This window comes from Panthera leo, chromosome D3, assembly GCF_018350215.1.
Source record: "Panthera leo isolate Ple1 chromosome D3, P.leo_Ple1_pat1.1, whole genome shotgun sequence".
In the NCBI taxonomy this organism is placed as follows: Eukaryota; Metazoa; Chordata; class Mammalia; order Carnivora; family Felidae; genus Panthera; species Panthera leo.
Window position 1 is genome coordinate 8,697,587 of NC_056690.1, and position 20,390 is coordinate 8,717,976.

Genomic DNA, 20,390 nt, shown 5'->3' on the forward strand with positions numbered 1-20,390 from the left:
TTGCCTTATAATTCTTTTTATTTCTGTAACGTCTGTCGTATGTCCCCTATTTTATTTCTGAGAGGTTTGCTCTTTTGCATCTCAAAATGGTCCCCTTTCCTTTCTTCCCTGACCAGTTCTGGGTGTGCCTTTTAGTAGATTAGGTAACCAACTCTAAAGGTTATTTCAGGGTCCCCAAATATTCCATGACCTTAAAGACTCCTCTATTTACTCAACGGGGCGTGAGAGTCCTCCCCATTTTTATCCCACAATCAGAGGATGGGTAGCATGGCAACAGTCCTGGAGTAGAATTCACACTACAGTGCAAATGACTGATAAGTGGTACCTTCTTAAGGGTAAGTGGAAGATATTGAGAGAATAAGGATGATTCTGTTCCCGGATTCCCTTCCCTTGTGTGGTGGCTACTGACATATCCTACAGAGGAGCCCAGGGCCAGGACTAGGGTGAGGCAAGTAAAGAGCCCAGAGTGCAGAATTTAAGAAAGCACTCATGGAAATGCAGGGTTGACACCAGAAAATGAGTACCTCCTTAAATTTTGCATCCTGGTGGCCTCACTTGCCGTACCCCATCTCAGCCCTGTGGAAGCCTAAGGTTTCTCCAAATATGCCTTGAAAACCTCTGATCGAATCTACTTTCTTGTGATTAGGACTATTTTCTGCAATTGTTTCTTTTCAGTGTCTATGGGAGCACTGCTCATAAAAATTTTTTTATTAAGATAAATTTATTAAGATGTACAGAAAAGTTGAGGGAATCAAATAATGAACACCCACATACCTATCACTTAGATTTAGTAACTGTTAACATTTTACTATTCTGTTTCACCCTTCTTTTCCCTGAAGTATTTTAAGGTAAATTACAGACATGATGACATTTCACCCCAAATACCTCCATCTCTGAAATCAATCGTCTTTAAAAATCAAACATTTTCTTTCATAGCCACAAAACCATTATCACACCTTACAAAATTAATACTATTTCCTTAATATTGCCCACATTAAAAACTTCTCTGGCTGGCTCCAAAATGTCTTTTAAAGTTGGAGACTGTCAAGTTTCACCTAATAGGTCTCTTAAATTTCTTTAATCGACAACAGTGGATCTCAAGCAGAAATGATTTTGCCCCCAAAGGGACATTGTCTCTAAAAAGAGACATTTTTGATTGTCACAACTGGGTTGGGGCTGTGCTACTGGCATTTATTTTTATTATTATTATTTTTTTAATGTTTATTTTTGAGAGAGAGAGAGAGAGAGAGGAGGGGCAGAGAGAGAGGGAGACACAGAATCTGAAGCAGGCTTCAGGTTCCAAGCTGTCAGCACAGAACCCGATGTGGGACTTGAACTCACAAACCTTGAGATCATGACCTGAGCTGAAGTTGGACGTTCAACTGATTGATCCACCCAGACACTCCTGTGTTATTGGCATTTAGTGGGTAGAGACCAGGGATGTTTCTTTAACAGCATAAAGCACAGGACAGCTCTCCACCACAGAGAATCATCCAGGCCCAAACAGTGCCAAGTTTGAGAAACCCTGCTCTACAAAAGCCCCATCCCGACTCTTTCCAGCCACCAACTTGTTGAAGAGTCTGGGTCAGCCGTCTTCTAGAAAGTTCTACCTTCTGGATTCGGCTGCTTATTTCCTCATGGCGTTATTTACCTTTTCCCCTCTCCCCTGCCCTTGCTAAAAACTGGAAGTTAGGGATAAAGGTAGTTGAGAAATTTAAAATCCGGGGGGTGGGGGGACTTACCTAAGACCACTTAGCCCGCTGGTGGCCAGCCCAAGTCTCCCACCCAGCACTCCCATGCGGTGCTGTGGGCCTGGGGCGGGAGGTGGGGGAAGACCTTCCCACCCTCTGGCTGTCTTCGGAAGCTGTCTCATGCCCCAGGAGTGAGCTCAGTATTGAAGCACGGCCCCGCCCCCAGGTCACCGTGCACTTTGACAAGATGCTGACCACCAATGCTAAGCTCCGGAAGGAGATCGAGGACCTGCGGTATGAGAAGGTTGCGTATCACAATGTGTATCAGCAGCTGCTACGGCGCTTATCGATGCAGAAGAAAACCATGAATGTGGCCATCGAGCAGTCTGCCCAGGCCTATGAGCAGAGGTGGGCTGGGGGGAGACCTAGGGGCAGGGATGTCTCTTAAGCCCCTGCCGAGCACCTCTGCCCCTGGGCTTATGCATTGAGGGATCTTGAATCATAATAACTCTGAGCACTGACTGTGTGCCCAGCACGATGCCAGGTTCTCTGGGTATCATTGCAACCCTCACAACTGCCCCCGGGGGTTATTACCCCTATTTTATGGACCAGGATACAGAGGCTTAGAGATGCCATTTGCCTGAGAGCCAGGTAAATGGCGGATGTGGTAGGACTGAGATTCAGACTTCTCTGCCGAACCACCTCCTCCAGGTAGCCCTGCCTCTGGTCCTAGGGGCCTCTCAGTCCGGCTTATCTCCTTGTCTCCCACTCCAGGGCAAGAGGCATATAGCTGGGCTGTGAAGAGAACAGGTTTTAGAGTCAGATCTGGGTTTGAATCCTGGCTCCATCATTACTGTATTATTGTAAGACCACTTTGGGTGGTAGGGGGGAATAAATATATGTATATAAGGACTCGCTGGGCCACAGTAACTGACAAGTGGTGATGATGATGATGATGGTGATGGTGGTGGTGGTGATGACGATGATAGAAAACTCACTTCCTGGGGATGGTCTGGAGCCAGCAGCTCCTGTCATTCAGGTAAGGAGGGCTGTTCTTCCACTCCCAGCGACCTCCACGATTAAAAGAAGTGATGGCCATTGGCAGAAAGTCCCTCTGGTCTGGTAGGGGGAGGGGAGGGGAGGGGAAGGGAGGAATCTCCAGACGCTCAGACCCTGTACCTGCCTCACTCAGGCTGGAAGCCATGGCTCGAATGGCCGCCATGAAGGACCGCCAGCAGAAGGACATTTCTCAGTACAACCTGGAGATCCGAGAGCTGGAGCGTGTCTATGCCCACGAGACCAAGCTCAAGTCCTTCTTGCTCATCAAGCTGAATGATCGTCTGGAGTTCGAGGAGCAGAGCAAAAAGGAAGAAGGTACGTTCTCCAGGCATTTTCTCTCTCTCTCTCCCCCCTCCCTGCCCATCTTAGCTGAGGGTGCCCAAGTCCTTCTGTAGTAGGCATGCCAACTTTAGCGAATAAAATTACAAGATGCCTAGTTAAATCGACACTTTAGATAAACTGAATACATTTTTAAATAAAATAAAAATTATTTGTAGGTTATCTGCAATTGGGACACAATTTATACTTTAAAAATGTATTGTTTGTCTGAAGTTCAAATGTAACCGGGGGTCCTGTATTTTATTGGCCAACCCTAACCCATAGGACGTGTCCTTACTCTGAGGTTCTCCTTCCATTGTTTTGTTGGGGGAGACTCGGGTATTAGGTCCCCAGGACCGTCCCCACGTTTGGCGATTTGCTAGGAGGACTCTAAAGATTGAGTGTGTAGGCACATGCATGGCTGGGAGGTGGAGACACAAAGCACGGTCAGCGAAGGCGAAAGGGGCACCGGGCAAAGTCTGGAGGAAACCGGGTGTGAGCTTCCGGGATCCTCTCCTAGGGGAGTCGCACAGGACGTACTTAATTCCCCCAGCATCTCACTGCGACAACACGTGTGAAGAGCTGTCTGCCAGGGGAGCTCATTACGGCCTCGGTGCCCAAGATCTTACTGGGGGCTGGTGACGTAAGTGTCCTCTCCCCTGCACACACCAAAATGCCAGCCTCCTGGAAGGAAAGTCCGTGTTTAGCGTCAACCCCTCACAACATCTGCCCAGCCTAGGCACAGTGAGTCCCTCCGAGCATTCGGGCAAAGTTTTATATCCCTGTAGGGCACTGGTTACCATTTAGGTGCCCAGGTGCCCGCCACGGGACACCCTTGCAAGAAGAGCCCTTTCTAAGGAGGACAGTCTCAGGGCCGTTGTATTCACTGTCTCCTGAACAGATGGAAAAAAATCTGAGCTCTTCTGAGAGCCCCCCCGGGAAGCTGCATTTGTTCTTTGTTCCTTCAGCATCTCCTGGCTCTTCCTGTCTTTACATTTGGGACCGTGTTGTGAAAAGTGTGTTTCTGAGAAACCCCATCTCTCACTCTTTAACATAACACGTAAAGGAGTCACGTGGCCAGAGGTGCCTAGGAAGATCTAGAAAGATCCTTGTGATTGTCATGTGGAGGCCGAACCAAAGAGACAAGACTGGGGCGCCTGGATGGCTCAGTTGGTTAAGTGTCTGACTCTTGATTTTGGCCCAGGTCATGGTCTAGGGAGGTGGGATTGAGCCCCGCGGCGGGCTCCGTGCTGAGTGTGGGGCCTACTTAAGACTCTCTCTCTCTCTCTGTCTCCCTAAAAAAAGACAGAGAGAGAGAGAGAGAGAGAGAGAGAAGACTGGGTTCAGGAAAGGTGGGGCTTTTGCAGGCATCAGGCTGGAGAGAACGAAGCCTGGAGAACCTTCCTGGTTCTCATTCCTTGAATTTGCCGGGGTCTGAGCCTGCCCGGGGCCCTCTGCCAACAGGGCTCCCTTGACCTTCATCCTGCTCAAATGTCATCTCCCTCGAGAGGACTTCCCTGGCCACCCAGCTCCCCCGTCATAGCACCTGACACGTGTCCTCCATCACCTGGGCTACGGATTTCTTCTGTCTGCGTGGACATCTCCTTTTCCCTTCTCTGCTTGTCTGATTCCTGCGCTGGAAGCTCCACGGGGCAGGGGAGTGTGTCTGCAGAGCCCAGCACAGCGTCTGGCACACAGTAGATGTTCAGTCACGTATCTGTGAAGCGACTAGGGCACGAAGCTCTTGCACTCCCCCTCCTGGAAAAGCCTAGCCTCCTCCCCGAGGCACCATAAACATTACGGAGCCGTCTCCCCGGCTGGCATCATCGCTCCGAGCGGCTTCCTCTCAGCCTCACACTTCCCGGCTTTTCCTTCCCAGCCCTCAAGGCAAAGAAGTACAAGAGGAAGAACAAGGGTGAGAGTCTTGAGAGCTACGAGGTGGCGCACCTGCGGCTGCTGAAGCTGACAGAGAACGGGGACCTGAATGAGCTCATCGAGGGATTTCTGGCCAAGGAGGAGAAGAACTTCGCTCGGTTCATGTACGTCACGGAGCTCAATAACGACATGGAGACGATGCACAAGAAGACCCAGAGGATCCAGGTCGGGGCTGCTCTTCTTTCCTAGGTCTCCTAACGGCCTTTCTCAAAGGGGGTTCCTTGAAACACACCTTGAGCTGCTCTATAGAGAAGAGGGCCTCGGGGTCTGATCGCTTTGGGAAACACCGTATTCCCCCAGGCTCTCCCCCCTGCATGGTAACCTTTCTGAAGTTGGTATTTGCCTTCAGCTGATGCAAAGTCCTTAGTGTGGTCCTGTCACCCCCCACCCCCCCCCACCATAGTGACATAACCCATGGCATGTTCTATAGTCCTGGGTTCAGTAGACTATAGCCATGGCCACATACAGCCTGTGGTCTGTTTTCGTACAGACCTGAGCTAACAAGAATGGTTTTTACATTTTTTGAAAGGTTATAAGGAAAAAAAAAAAGAGGGTATGTACGAGACAGATCGTATGTGGCCTGCAATGCCTACAATATCTGCTCTCTGGCCCTTTGCCTTAAACGCTTGCTGACTCCTGTTAATCAGCAGCTTCACAGAACCGAGTAGAGATGGTCAAACCATCTTGAAGACACTTGATATACATGAGCATAATGAAGGCTCTGACGAGTCCTGCAGTGAAGAAACCTCTTTACCTTGGTTAAGCCCATCATTTCCCAAACTTAATTGGCTTCTTGGGCTACTTACTCCCCAGAACACACATAAACAGCCTTTGGAACTGTCTGAACAGGACAGAGTCTAAACTTAGTATGACACTCCAGTCCCTTCAAAATTTGGCTTCAACCTGCCGCAGCAGGGCACAGCTCTCTTCACGACCCCGGGGTGCCCTGGGCAGCTGCTAGTCTCATCCATCCTCGACCTTTCCCTCCTCTGAGGCCTCCCCGTGCCATTTCCTCCCCGCCCCCGCCCCCCCCCCCACCCCTGCTTTTCTTCTGATGAAATACTGCTCATTAGTCCTGACCCTGCACAAATGTCATCACCTCTGGCAGTTCATTACTCCTCCCTCTGGGGTCCCCGTGCTGTTTGTGTGACGAGGCGGGCCACTTCCGTTTGCAATGTCACTGTTTCCTAAATACGGAGCAGGTGCACTGGCTATGTGTAAGTAGCCAGTAGCCAGAATTTAAGGGAAAACAGTTTATTTTATTTTTTTAATTTTTTTTAACGTTTTATTTATTTTTGAGACAGAGAGAGACAGAGCATGAACAGGGGAGGGTCAGAGACAGGGAGACACAGAATCTGAAACAGGCTCCAGGCTCTGAGCTGTCAGCACAGAGCCGGATGCGGGGCTCAAACTCACAGACCGCGAGATCATGACCTGAGCCGAAGTCGGCCGCTTAACCAACTGAGCCACCCAGGCGCCCCAAGGGAAAACATTTTAATTTACTAGTGATGAGTTAATTTTTATGAGGATTAGGATAAATATAGCTTGTGAACTTTTGATTGAATGCACATTGGTACTTAGGATGATAAGAAATACTCGTAACAGTAAGGAAATAAGGGTAAACATAATAAAATGAACACAACTGGGCAGATTTAAAGAAAACTCTTAATATACAATAATAGATAGTGATAAACAATACCACAGGTAGCACAGGAACACGATGGAATTGAAGGTGGTGCTATCTGTGAGGGTTATCACAGGAAACATATGGCACGCTCCAAATGGGTAAATTGAGGTGGGTTTTTTTTTTTAAGGCGCTATTTACAATGGCTTAAGGAAATTACGAAGGGTAAGTTCAGGAGCAACAAAAGAGGGCTCCAGAACAGGTAAGGGGAAGGAGCCGTTTTCTGGAATCAGGGGAGAAGGCTGTCCATGTGTCTCTCCTGGAGGGATGCAACCGAGCTAGTGACCTGCCAGGTACCCCCAACATCTTTCCAGTCCTGTTGTCCGGGCCCAACCCAAGCCAGGGGACAAGGGAGCCCAGAGCCGAGCCCCTGGGGTTTAGGGCAGGAAGGGAGGTAGGTGGATTTGGGGGAAAACGGAGAATGTCCAGCTCTGTGTGTGTGGTGGGGGTAGGGGTGGGAGAGATGAGCTTGTCTCCTGTCTCCCTCTGTCTCCCTTCTGGAAGCTGATCTTCCAGGGGACAGGCACAAGAGTATACTTCCTCTTCTTTCCTAGTGCTCGGGATGGCCCTGCACACAGTGGGAGACACCAGGAAATGGTTCCCAAACAGTAATTGACCTGGACCTTCCCATTCACTTATGAGGGTACCATCCATTTCTCCTTCAGCCGGCAGCCTGTCTCTGTTAGGAGGAGTGTGTCTGATGAAAGATGACCAAACTCCTGCCCTTTCTGGGCCTCAGTCTCCACATCTGTAGAATGACATAATGGGACTAGAGCAGTACTTTCCAAACTTTTAATAAAAAAGCTACAGAACATTTTTGTTTAAACCCAGGTTGAGGAAACACCGTATAGCAAACAGGTAAGGGGCGCCTGGGTGGCTCAGTTGGTTGAGTGTCTGACTTTGGCTCAGGTCAGGATCTCACAGTTTGTGAGTTCAAGCCCCACTTCGGGTTCTGTGCTGACAGCTTGGAGCCTGGAGCCCGCTTCAGATTCTGTCTCTCTCTCTCTCTCTCTCTGCCCCTCCCCTGCTTGCTTGCACTCTGTGTCTCTGTATCTCCCTCAAAAAAAAAAAAAAAAAAAAAAAAAAAAAAAAAAAAACATTTAGAAAGAAAAAAAAAACAGGTAAAATGGAGCAGTTGTGGATGAAGGGGGTGGGGGTTGGGAGGGGTGGTTGGAGGGGTTGCCTGGACCCTTGACCTTTTCACCTTCTTGTGGCACCTCTGCTCAAACTAGGGTTCAGGTAGGAAAAGTATGTAAGTGAAAAACAATTAGGACACTAACATCTGACTTCGCCCCTTCCCCGAGCACCGGGATCAGAGGTCGTAACTGATTGAATCCCACTTTCTTTCTTCTTTTGCGTCGTCTCCCCTACCTCCCCCTCCCAGTTTAAAAATTATTAGTTGCTAACATTTGAAAATCGGGATATTCCACATGGGAATCGGGATTCCGGTTCCTCTCGGGAAATCCGATCAGACGACTCCGGCCCGCACTTCCGCGCCAGGTTGACGTCCACGGGCTCAGCATCCACCGAGACCCGCTGGGTCCGATTTGCGCCTGCGCCCAGCCCTGCGGGCCTTGGCGCTTTCGGCCTCCGGGGTAGGCGCTTCGCCGCTGCCCTCAGGTGGCCATCTGCAGTATTGCATGGAAGGTCTTTGAACGCAGAGGTTTGAAGGATGGAAAGAAAGATGGTCCGTTTGGGACCTGGGAGTGTGCAGGACGCTGATTCTTTTTTTCTAGGAGACAGCACCTTACTAGCCCGCTAGGATGACAGGGACGGACCATAGCAGAGGGATGTGAGGACGCTAGTCGGAAACTGACCCGATGAGGAAATGGTTACTGAACAAAACTGACCTCGATCTTTCCCCCCTTCACCGTGATGGTACCCCCTCTCTAAGATACACAGCCTGTCTCTGGCCTGGGCGCGAGTATGACTGATGAAGGATGAGCAAGTCCCTGATCTGCCTGGGCTTCAGTTTCCCCATTTGTAGAATGGTGTGTGAACGACGACAGTAGCTTCTGAGCTTTTCTTTGACGTTACAGAACTGTGTGCCTTTTGGGGCTTAGCAGAGCTGCAAATTCCTGTTGAATAAGTCCTGAAAACACTTTGTTTCTAAAGAAAATGCTTAATATTTAAAAAATCTTATAAGAGAAGGGTATGCTTGCTTATTATAGAAAATTTGGAAACTACCTAAGGATTGAATTTTTTAAACCATCCATTATCCCATTCCTGAGAGACAATCATTGTTGCTATTTTGATCTATTTCCTTCTGATTTATTTTTTGGGGGTGATGCTTTTAAACTTAACATAGTGATTATTATATAGTATATATAGATTCATGTATTCTGATTGAAAAAAGTGTTCTTTTGGTTATTTTTTCATTCAGCAAGTATTTATTGAGCGCTTACTATGTGCCAGACACTATTCTAGACCCTGGTTATGGGACAGAGAACAGAACAACAAAAGGCTCTGCCCTCATGGAGCTTCTATTCTGGCTGAGAAACAGACAATGAACAACAAGCCTACTAAATACATTAATTATAGGGTAGGGGCGCCTGGGTGGATCAAAGAGTCCAACTCTTGATTTTGGCTCAGGTCATGATCCCATGGTTTCGTGTGTTCGAGCCCCATTCAGGCTCTGTGCACTGGCCTGCCATGCAGAGCCTGCTTGGCATTCTTCCTGTCTCCCTCACTCTCTGCCCCTTCCCCTCTCACACTCTGTCTCTCTTAACTAAATAAACTTTTAAAAATTGTAGGATATATTAGAAAATGAGAAGTGGTGTGGATAAAAAGATGAAGCACAGCAGGTAAAGGGGGGGTTCTGGAGCCAAGTGAGGGCATGGAAAGTTGAGAAGTGAAGTTTGAGCAGACTTGCAGGAATAAGCTATGTAGATCTCTGGGGGATGAATATTCCAGGCAGAGGAAACAATAAGTGCAAAGGTCCTGAGGTAGGAAAGATGCCCATTTACAATACCAGGATCATTCTAGACAGTTCACACTGTTTTGAAAACTTTTCCCCCCAAGTTCATCATAGAACCCTCCAACATCTTCTATGTTCTTTTTAATGGCTTCTGGGGACCCTGGAATCTCTGTGTAGAATCATAAGAAACTTCTTAAAAATGTGATCCCCAAGTTCTATCCTATACTTACAAACCTAGATTCTCTGAGAATGGGCCAGGAATCTTCATTTTAAACCATATTTTTAGAAAAAAAATATTAAAAAACATTTTTGAGACCCATTGCCCCCATGATATGAATACTATCTTTGATTTAACTCATCCACTATCAGTAGACATTTAAGTTGTCTCTAACTGGGGGCCATTCTTTTCTTTTCCTTTTTAATGTTTATTTATTTTTGAGAGAGACAGAACATGAGTGGGGGAGGGGCAGACAGAGAGGGAGACACAGAATCCGAAGCAGGCTCCAGGCTCTGAGCTGTCAGCACAGAGCCCGATGTAGGGCCTTGAACCCACGAACCGTGAGATCATGACCTGAGCCGAAGTCAATAGCTTGAACGACTGAGCCACCCAGGCGCCCCTAATTGGGGGCCATTCTTGAGTAATAACCTGACAGACAACCTTGAACAGCCACTTTGCCCACATGTCCTACTATTTCCATGGGACAGATTCCTAGAGATGAAATTATTCAGAGGGTAGCCTTTTATATTTAGGCACACTCTGCTAACATAGGGGTTCTTGAATCTGGTCCCTGGATCAACAGTAGCCGCAGCTCCTGGGAACTTTCGAGAAATGCACAGTCTTGGGCCCCGCCCAGACCTACCGAACCAGAACCTCTGGGAGAGGGGCCCAGCAATCTGTGTTTTCACGAACCTCCAGGTGATTCTGCTTCATGCTGGAGTTTGATAACCTCTGCTCTGGAGCTGCCTTTACGTTACATCCATTACAGTAGCCACAAGCCACCCATGGCAAAGTAAGTTTAAATTAAGTAAAATTAAGGTTTAGTTCCTCGGTGGCACTACCACACTTCAAGTGCTCAATACCCACAAGTGGCTAGTGGCCGCAGGACTGGGTGTTGCAGAGAGAACATTGCCACCATCACGGTTCTATCGACTGCTGTTCTAGACAGTTCTTCAGAACGGATGAACCGCCCGCGCTCCCACGCCCTCCTCCTTTTAATTAAGAAACATCAGGGGCGCCTGGGTGGCTCAGTCGGTTAAGCGTCCGACTTCGGCTCAGGTCGTGATCTCGCGGTTTGTGAGTTCGAGCCCCGCGTCGGGCTCTATGCTGACAGCTCAGAGGCTGCAGCCTGCTTCCGATTCTGTGTCTCCCTCTCTCTCTGACCCTCCTCCACTCATGCTCTGTCTCTCTCTGTCTCAAAAATAAATAAAACGTTACAAAGAAACATCAGAAAGAACCTCCATGGGCATAAGTGGGGCCCAGGGGTTTGGGGGCTCCTTGAAACAGATAATTTAGATCCTCATCATCGTCTCAAGGCACAGGCATGGTTTCAGGTGTGGCGGGGAGGGGAGCACGCACTTGTCCTTATGGTCTGGTTCTCTCGTGAGCAGAATGAGATCATCCTCTTGCAATCCCAGCAGAAATCATCCCATGATGACAACTGCTCTGTCCTGAGACAGATGGAGGTAAGACCATGGTGGGGAGGGAGGGACGTGGGAGTCTGTTGTCTGTCTGTCTGTCTGTCATGCAGCCTGCCAGGCAGCCCTCAGGAGGAGTATGATATCTGCCCCATGAGACTGAGCTGGCCTCGCGCATGTCTTGACATGTCCTGACCCTTTGTCATGGGCAGCCTCTGCTACAGATATGCCTGTAGAATTTTGTCCCTATAGGCCCTTTGTCTGCTTTAAAGACTCCCGGACTTCAGGGAGCATAGCCCAGGCACTTGTGCCTATAATTTCATCCCAGACTGGCAAATTCCAGACAGAGCTCTGCCTCAGTAACTTTTTTCTCTCTCCCCCTTGTCCTGGCTGTGGCCTGCTGTCAATAACAGTTATTATGAACATTTGTTGAGCATTTACTACGTACCAGGTACTGGGCTAAGTGCTTTGCGTGTATTATCTCATTTAATCCTCACAACAGCCCTGTGGGTTAGGTGCTGTGGTCTCTACATTTTACAGATGAGAAACTGAGGCTCAGAGAGGTAAAGTCATTTGACTAATACCTTGGAGCTGGGATGCTGTATTTGAGCTTTGCATTGTATTTAGTTGCCAATCACCAGGAACCAAAGCAGCAATGGCCTACCTAAGCAAGGTAGAAGTATTTATTTTGTTAAATACATTTGGAGATAGGTACTTCAGGTCATGATGTCATCAGTAACCCAGGCTCCTCCTGTTTGCCATCTTCAGCGTGTGGCTTATTTTCCCAGGGATGCCTCATGGTTGCATTGTGACTGCTGATGATCCAGACATCACTTATATGTTCCATTCAGGAAGAAAGTGGGGGAGGCAAAAATATCGTTCCCATTACCTTAAAAGTTATTTCTGTGAAGACTCAGCCAGTGACTTCTGCACTTACATCTTGCTGGCCATCCCTATTGCAAAGGAGGCTTGGAAATATAATTTTCAGCTGGGCACATTGCCGCCCCAAATACAATCAGGAGTTTGTTATTGAGGCGTAAGGGGAGAATAGATAGCAAACACCTGACAAAGATATGAACCCAGAGAGTTTGCACAGCCCTGTTGTAATCCAACAGTCCCTGACCCAGGAACTGCAGTCCTGGATCATTTTCCTTTCCTTCTTTGTGTCGTATTTTCTTTGTTGGCATCCATCTGGTTAGACAGGGATGGCGGTGCCATTCTCCAATGGGCCACTGGGGGGCAGCAAAGCACAAGGCACCATTCTGCGGCTCTGGCTCAGAGAGGCCTCTCTCAGGAGCCCAGATATGGGGAATGACGCTTCAGGCAGGGTCCAAGTCCAAGGAGACCCTCCTCAAGCTGAGCACATGATTGGGGCCCCACGTCCCCAGTGGCTCACGGCCACCCAGTGTCGTCCAGATGCTTCCTTGGGGTTGGGACTGGTGAGGCTCTGCACCTCTGGGTTTTGAAGGCCTAAAGAGGGGCACCTTGGGGAGGCCGACCAGGCAGCCTCCAGCGTCTCCCCCACATCTGAAGTCTTTTCATCCCGTCTTTGTTCCCTTGGCTGCAGCATGACTTCTGGGGGCCTCAGTTCAAAGCATATACTCCAAGCAGGAGAATTTGTCTTAATAACAATGGAATCACAAGGGCCTTTTTTTCCCTTACCCCCTGCTAAAGATCATTTCCCTCTGTTCTATTCCCGGAGACTTTCCTCACATCTTCCCTTTCATCCTCTCCTGCCCCTCTGAGAGAAGTGGGAGCACCTGCCCCTTAACGGGAGGGTTTTGCATGGGAGTTAAGCAACCAGGACCTGGGAACAAACGCTTGGGTATGACTCTCAGAAAAGTCACTCCCTCGCTGTGTGACTTTCAGAAACTGACTTAACCTCTCTGAGCCTCTGTTTTCTCACCTTTAATATGGAGATAATAATCATCTTCACTTCAGTGGACTGTGAAGTTTGAGGTCAGTCATGCATGTGCACGCTAAGCAAATGGCAGAGCGGAGAATTATGAGTGTAGCTACCGTTGTTCATGATGTAAATCAGTAAAACCTCACAATCCCCTCACCTTGGTACTAAATAATCGCTCAAGAAATGAACCCAAGGTCAGGTACGTAGACCACTCCATACAAGGAAGCTAAACACAAGTTCGCCTTTCTTCTCTGACCTCTGACCTTCTGTTTTCCTCACCTGAAATCTGTAGCAGTTGTGAGGCTGTGTTGAGATGATGTGTAAGGTGCTGGACACATGTTATCGCAGCCACATCAGGCTTTTTGTTTGTTTGACCACGTGATCTCCTAACGTGCCTCTAGAATGAGAGGGCAGCTCTTGCAGTCATATGGGGAAACTCAGCCCTGGGAGCCAGGACAGAGGAAGCTGCCCGGTGTGATGGTCGAGTGACAGTTCGGATCTTGGCTTCCCTCTCCTGGTTGTGTGCTTCAGAGCCTCAGTTTCCTCACCTGGAAAATGGGGGTATGGATAGGACGGGCCCCTTGGGATTGTTATTTGGGACGATGCGGGAGCCACAGGGAGTGGGCAGTCCTCACTGGGCCCAGTTCACCTTAGCAAGCTGAGAGCTCAGAGGGAGAGTCAGGAAGTGACTGGAAGCTCTCGACCCAAGAGCAGGGATTCTCAGCCCAGGGCTGCAAGTCAGATTCACCTCGGATGCCCAGGCTGCACGCCAGACCAAACCAGCTGAACCTCTGAGGCTGGGGTCAGGGCAGCAGATGTTTTGAAGGTCCCAAGCGAAAGTAACGTGAAGCCAAGATTGCGACCCAATGGACTCGCAGGGGTTCTCAGACTTTACCATGCATCAGAATCACCTGGAGGTTCATTAAAACACACATTGCCAGGCCCACCCCCAGAGCCTCTGATTCAGGGTCTGGACTGGAGCCCAAGAATTTGCATTTCTAGCAAGCTCCCTGATGAAGCCGATGCTCCTGGTCGCCCAGGGACCCCACTTTGAGAACCACTGGACTAGAGCAATGTGTATTAACCAGTGAGTGGTAAAATCAGTTTGTTGGATTGAACCAGCCTTCAAAAATAATGAAACAGAACAATAGAAAATATGAGAACACACAATAAGAATATTGATCTGTGAAACATTTACGTCATTTGGTTAGATAATCTATTTAAACACACACCCATACCCGTATGTATATTTACATTGTATACTATGAATTAGGCTTCGTTGTAAAATGTACTCCTTTCTGTGGGCCACAGTTTTAAAAAATGAATCACCAGCTTTTAAAAAATATTGTAATCCCGTACACATGTAGACACATGTACGTACATGTAGGTGAAACAAAACTTAGATTTAACAATATTTACCCTCATTACCTGCAGTGTCTATTAGTATTTTCTTTTCCTTTCTTTTCTGTTCTATTTACTTTCTTTAGAATGCTGATTAAGGCTTAGTATGTTGATTTTGTATCCCCTCAGAGTCTGAAAATCTGTAGTTCAGAGGCTCTGGTTCCAGAGGGTCCCAAACCCCCATCCCCACTGAAAGTCCTTATGGGTGGGCGGAGCCCAGGGTGCAGCCTGGCTGATCTTGGGTGGGAATTGGGGTCTGTCACCAGGAGAAACTGAAGAAGACCACGGAGGAGGCAGACATGTATGAGAACAGCTACAAGGAAATCAGCAAGACCTTGGAGTATCTCAAGAACTCGGTGGAGAGTCTGTTTAAAAAGATAAATTGTGATGCCACCAAGATCCTGGGGCACTTAGGGGAGACAGGGAAAATCAATGACACCAACCTTCCACAGTACTTAGGTGAGTCAAGGGGGTGGGGTCTCGTTGGGCCTTTAAGAACTATTTCCGGAACTTTCTGTGAGCAGTCACGAGGACTTGTTCTTTGGGTGGCATTGAGCCTGGTGATGAAACGTGGGCTGTAACGCCAGCCTGCCTGGGCTCCAATCCTGGTTCTACTCTTACTAGCTGTGTCCTCCCCCCTCCAAAAAAAAAATGAGGAGTAAACTAATATCTACCTCATAAGGCTGTTGGGAAGTTTAAATAAATTAATAGTTCTTAGAGTAAAGCTATATGATCGCATTAATAGATGCAGGAAAAGCACTTGACAAATTCAACATCCATTCAGATAAGAACTCTTAGCAAACTAGAGCTGGAAGGAAACTCTCTTAACTTTGAACGGTATCTACAAGACACAGCTAACCTCACGCTTAAGGGTAAAAAACTGAATGTTTTTCCTCTAAGATCAGGAACAAGGCAAGAGTGTCTGCTCGCGTTGTTCCTATTCAGTATCATCGTGGTGGTCCTAAACAATGCAGTAAGGCAAGAAAAAGAATTGAAAAGCATACGGATCGGAAAGGAAGAAATAAAGTGCTCAGAGCAGTGCTTGGCATGTAGCAAATGCCTGTCAACTAGAACACACATTTCTAGCCATAGGCCCTTAGCTCAGGACAGAGAAGGAGGGATGTGCCTCCAGAAATCATCACAATTTGGAGCGAATGGCTTGCTTTTAGAATAATACCTAAGGTTCTTAATACGCTCCGTGTTTGGGGATTTCCCAATCACCCCCTCGTGCCAGGTTCAGTGATTTGCTAGGAGGGCTCATAGACTCAGCCCGTAGTGGTACTCTGGGCTTTATGTGTTGTAGCAAAAGGATCAAAGCAAAATCAGCAAGAGGGAAACGGGCATGGGGTGAAGTCTGGAGGAAGCCAGGAGCAAGCTTCCAAGGGTTCCTCATCCAGAGGGGTCACACAGGATGATGCACTTAGTTCCCCCAGCATTGAGTTGTGATGACATAAGTGAAGTGTTACCAACCAGGCGAGCTCATTAGAGAGGCTGTGCCCAGGGTTTTGAAAAAAATAAAGCAGTTACTTAGCATAAACATGTCTTATACATACAGGTGAGGCGCACTGAGCCTCTATTATCATTTAGTGAGGATAGGAACCTTCCTGAAATCCAAGTTCCCTGATGCCAGCCTCAGGCCAACCTGGCAAGCTGGTCTTTCAGGGGAGAGTAATCAGGACTGCTGTGTTAACTCTTTCCTGCCCACACCCTATCACGTCTACACAGCCTGGCCCCTGCTCACATTTGTCATGTCCTCGTGTCCTGCTCTCTCACAAGTCACACTATTCTGTGGATTCTTCCAACCCTCCCCTCAACACATTCCCACCTCAGGGCCTTTGCACAGGCCGAGTTCCTTCTCATTCTCAGATCTCCGTTTAAATGTCCTCTCCCTAGCCGGGCTTCCCTCCACTGCCTCATCTGAGGCTGGTGTCCCCTCCACACACGCTATTGTTCCCATTCATGGCAGTCCTTTTATGTAACATCCATCCAGTTTGTTTCCATGTACAAGTAGCTCTCACTGTGAATCTAGGAAGTTTTCGAGATCTGATAGCAAGTGCCAGATGCAAATATTGTTGGTATCTGATTTTCAGAAAGAATGGCAACAGTACAGGTAGCACGAGGTTTATTTAAAACATTCTCCAGATCCAGGAGTTACTGAGTCTAGATAACGAGCATCTGGAAAGCAAGGGAAGCGGTGCTTTTCTGTTTACCTGTCGAATTTGTCCTTTTGTCCATCTTCCTCCTATACACTGAAGCTTATGAGCTTCCTCGGGCCGAGATTGCATCTTTGTTTTTACTGTTGTTGTTGTTGTTGTTGTTGTTGTTGTTGTTGTTGTTGTTGTTTTGTTTCTCCTCCATGCATCGCAGCATCCAGCTGTGTGCCTGGCATGGTAGGCATCCAATACTCATTGGTAGAGTGGGTGGTTGAACACACAAGAGCCCAGTGAATGCACAGGGCTCTGACACACAGCAGGATAGGGGAGCTCCCCCGGACTAGACAGGTCAGAAAAACATTCCTGCAGGTGGCAGAGGCCTGACCCAAGTCTCAAAACGCCAGTAGGGGTTATTCAGGGAGGGGTGTAGGGAAAGGCATTCTAGGCAGAAGGAACAGCATGAGCGCAGGTCTGGAAGCCTGGGACAGAGCGTGCAGGGGAAAAATCAGTAGTTTAAGAGGTTGCCTGTGGCTTCCAATTGTTAGTGTAACCCACTGTTTCTCAACCGTCTTTTCATTATTGCCTCCTAAGGAGTCTTTTTAGACATTCTTTTCCTAATTGTCCTCCTCATGAAATTTTAACACTGTAGATATAAGCTATAGTTGTTTATGTTCTGTATGTATATGTTTTATGTTATAAACATAAGTCAGATTTTTTTTTTTTTTTTGCGTCTCAAAAACCAAATATTGCCCTCTTGTGGATAGTGCCCTCTGGAGAATGCACGGTGTAACCCAAGAGAAAGCCCTCGTCCTTAGAGGTGCACATGTCCCCACTCTTTGTTCTTTCCCTTCTTCTCCAGCCCACAGGGGGGTGGGGGCACCACCCCCAATTCCTGGGAACCAGGTCTCTTGGCTGCCATCTTGGTTCTGATTGATTTTCTTCCAGCCATCATTGAGGAGAAGACCAATGACCTCCTGCTGCTGGAGTCCTACAAGCGGATCCTGGATATGGAAGGGGCAGAGACCGAGATGCCACCGCCCTTCATCAACCCTTTCTGGGGCGGCTCTTCCCTCCTCAAGCCTACAGAACCCATCAAAGTCATCCCCCCGGTGCTTGGGGCTGACCCCTTCAGCGACAGGTTGGATGAAGGTGAGTTCTCTTTCTCCCCCAATCTGCACAGGTTGCTAGGAGACCTGTGCCAGAGAGAGTCTGCAGTGTTGAGCCTCAGTTTCCCTTTATGAGTCTCGTAGGCCCATCCGTTCCATTGGGTTCCATCATGGCTGTGGTCCCTTGACTTGTTTTGCCTGGTGATGCTTCCCTCTACAGTGCAATGACCTAGCCACAGATCCTGAAGTTTAGTGATCCTGGATATTTTTTCCAATCACTACTTTGTGACCATTTAAAATGAACCTTAAAATGCTTAAGTTTACAAATTGGCAAGTTGCAGACACACAAGATTCCCTAGGCCCATCTCTCACCCTAACCTTATGCCCCTGAGTCTTTCTTCACCCATGGCCGTTCTTGCCCCACCCCAACCGTGTCCTGCAACCTCATGGTTGAGGCAGCTGCGGCTTGGTTCCCTGGAAGCCAGATGCCTAACTGTGGCCCCTGTGGCCAGGTTGTCAATCTTCCCTCCTGACACTCCCCTCACCCCGGGAAGCAGCCCTTCTCTCTGGGGGCGGGGAGAAAATTGGCCCCGCCTGGGTTTTGGAGGGCAGTTTGGCCACATGTGTGGCAAGCCTGGGACACAGATACACCTGTGAAGCCCATCGTCTCGCCTGTGCAGATTGGTCCTCCAAGAAACATTTATTCAAGGTTCAAGGGTGAAAGTAGGGCCATGTTCACTGCAGCCCCGAACTGGACACTACTGAAACGCTCACCCATTGGAGATTTGTTACGTGAATTACGTGTCACCCATCTGTGCAACAGGCTTACTGTGCAGACACAGACAAGAGTGCAGTGGGTCACTATAAACTCTCCCTCTCTCTCTCTCTCTCTCTCTCTGTCTCTTTCTCTCTCTCTCTCTCTCTCTTCCACACACACACATACACACACACACACACACACACACACTCTCAAACTTATAATTTATATATAAATTATATATGTGTAATTATATATGGATTATAGGATATAATCCTATATCCTATAGTATCCAGGGGACTTTGAGCCATGTCTGGAGATATTTTTGGTTGTCACACCTGGGAGGTAAGGGGTACTGCTGGCATCTAGTGGCCAGGGAAGCTGCTAGAAATGCTACAAAGCACAAGACAGCCCTTGACAACCCCAATGTATAATAGGGAAAGAACTGTGTATAATGAGAGAGGAGGAGGAGGAGGAGGAGGGAGGGAGGTTGAGAGAGAAGGAAGGAGGATGGGGTCTTGATTATGCATACAAAAACAAAGGATCTATAGGCTGACTTGTGGTGGGTGTTTCTCGAGGTGGTGATTTACAGACATTTGCCTTTCTAAGTTAAGCAATTCTGTATTGTTTAAGTTGTTCTTTTCCAATGGTCCTGAGCAACTTTAGGAATTAGAGAAAACTAGATTAAAAAAAAAAAAAAAGCTGCCACATCTCTCTAAGCAGGGCTTCAAGCGTGCAGGTGTGTCAGAGATGGAGGGGGAGAAGTGAGGAAGGATCACCAACACACACACACACACACACACACACACACACACACACACACACACATCTCCAGTTTGATTGAATCGAGGCAACTGAAACTTGGCAGGAGTGAAAGTGCGTCTGGTGTTAGTCACCTTTGCACACCTTCCCTTTGCCCTTTGATTCCTAAAAGAGGAGGGTGGCAGGGCACAGATGCTGGTAATGCTACCCTCACCCAGTCAGGAACTTGCAGATGATGTCTTCACTTCTGCTCAAGGGAATGTTGATTAACACTGGGTTCTCTTAGCTCATTAGTCTCTGTGGCTCATATGTATGAATTAGAAGAGGCACTCTGGACAGGTTAACTAAGGTGCCCCTTCTGTATGGACATGATTTGGCAATCAAGTCGGGCGAGGGCTGGATTTCAGCCCATCCATTCACCTGTCTCCACTAGATATCTTTGTTCAGTCTACGTCCTGAACAACAGCACATGGTGGCCCTGTCTCCTTGATATTAAACTAGACTCAACTTCACATACTCCTCTGGGAGAAAAAAACAGTTATCATCTGGGCATCCCTGTGCAGTACATCTCTGCCGATGCGCCTCCTCCCTGAACCTCGAGAATATTCAACTCCACCCCCAGCACTGTGGAGGGACCCCAAATCAGGCTTGGCCAACCTGGCCTTGGGCATCCATGAACGGGGCAGAGAGGCACTGTCCCTGGGAGGGAAGCTCCCCACCCCCACCCCTCGCTGGGTTTGGTTTCCGGACTCCTCACACAGTCCTGTCTTTGATGCAGTGGACCAGCCCCTGGACCACAGCAGCCTTCGGCAGCTCGTGCTCAGCAACTACACTGCGAAAGAGTTTCGAAACAGGGACTTACACTGAGACAGCATCCTGGAAAGGGGGGATGATCTGAGGCCCAAGAAGTTATGGTCTGAGGCGGAGGGGGCTGCATTTGTACCGGAGAGAATAAATGTTTTGTTCTTTAACCTCCGTGTCTCCCCACACTCATTACTAAGAGACTAGATTAGGGTCCTGGGAGCCACTGTGGGACACGGAGGCATGGGGACACAGGAGGCAAGAG

At 48.3% G+C, this 20,390-nt stretch overlaps 1 protein-coding gene across 3 annotated transcripts in view; it reads left to right on the forward strand.

Moving 5' to 3' along the window:
• The window catches only part of CCDC63 (coiled-coil domain containing 63), a 35,519-nt gene extending 15,224 nt beyond the window's left edge, over window positions 1-20,295 (forward strand). The window contains exons 8-14 of one of the 3 annotated variants that reach the window (XM_042910861.1): window positions 1,918-2,099; window positions 2,884-3,065; window positions 4,948-5,168; window positions 11,243-11,287; window positions 14,813-15,005; window positions 17,645-17,848; window positions 20,103-20,295. In XM_042910861.1, the coding sequence (XP_042766795.1) occupies window positions 1,918-2,099; window positions 2,884-3,065; window positions 4,948-5,168; window positions 11,243-11,287; window positions 14,813-15,005; window positions 17,645-17,848; window positions 20,103-20,191 (1,116 nt within the window). In that variant the 3' untranslated portion in view covers window positions 20,192-20,295. Of the gene's footprint in view, window positions 1-1,917; window positions 2,100-2,883; window positions 3,066-4,947; window positions 5,169-11,212; window positions 11,288-14,812; window positions 15,006-17,644; window positions 17,849-20,102 lie in introns of all 3 variants that reach the window. The other 2 variants (XM_042910860.1, XM_042910862.1) reach the window with 2 other exon arrangements.
• Window positions 20,296-20,390: the final 95 nt, after the last annotated feature.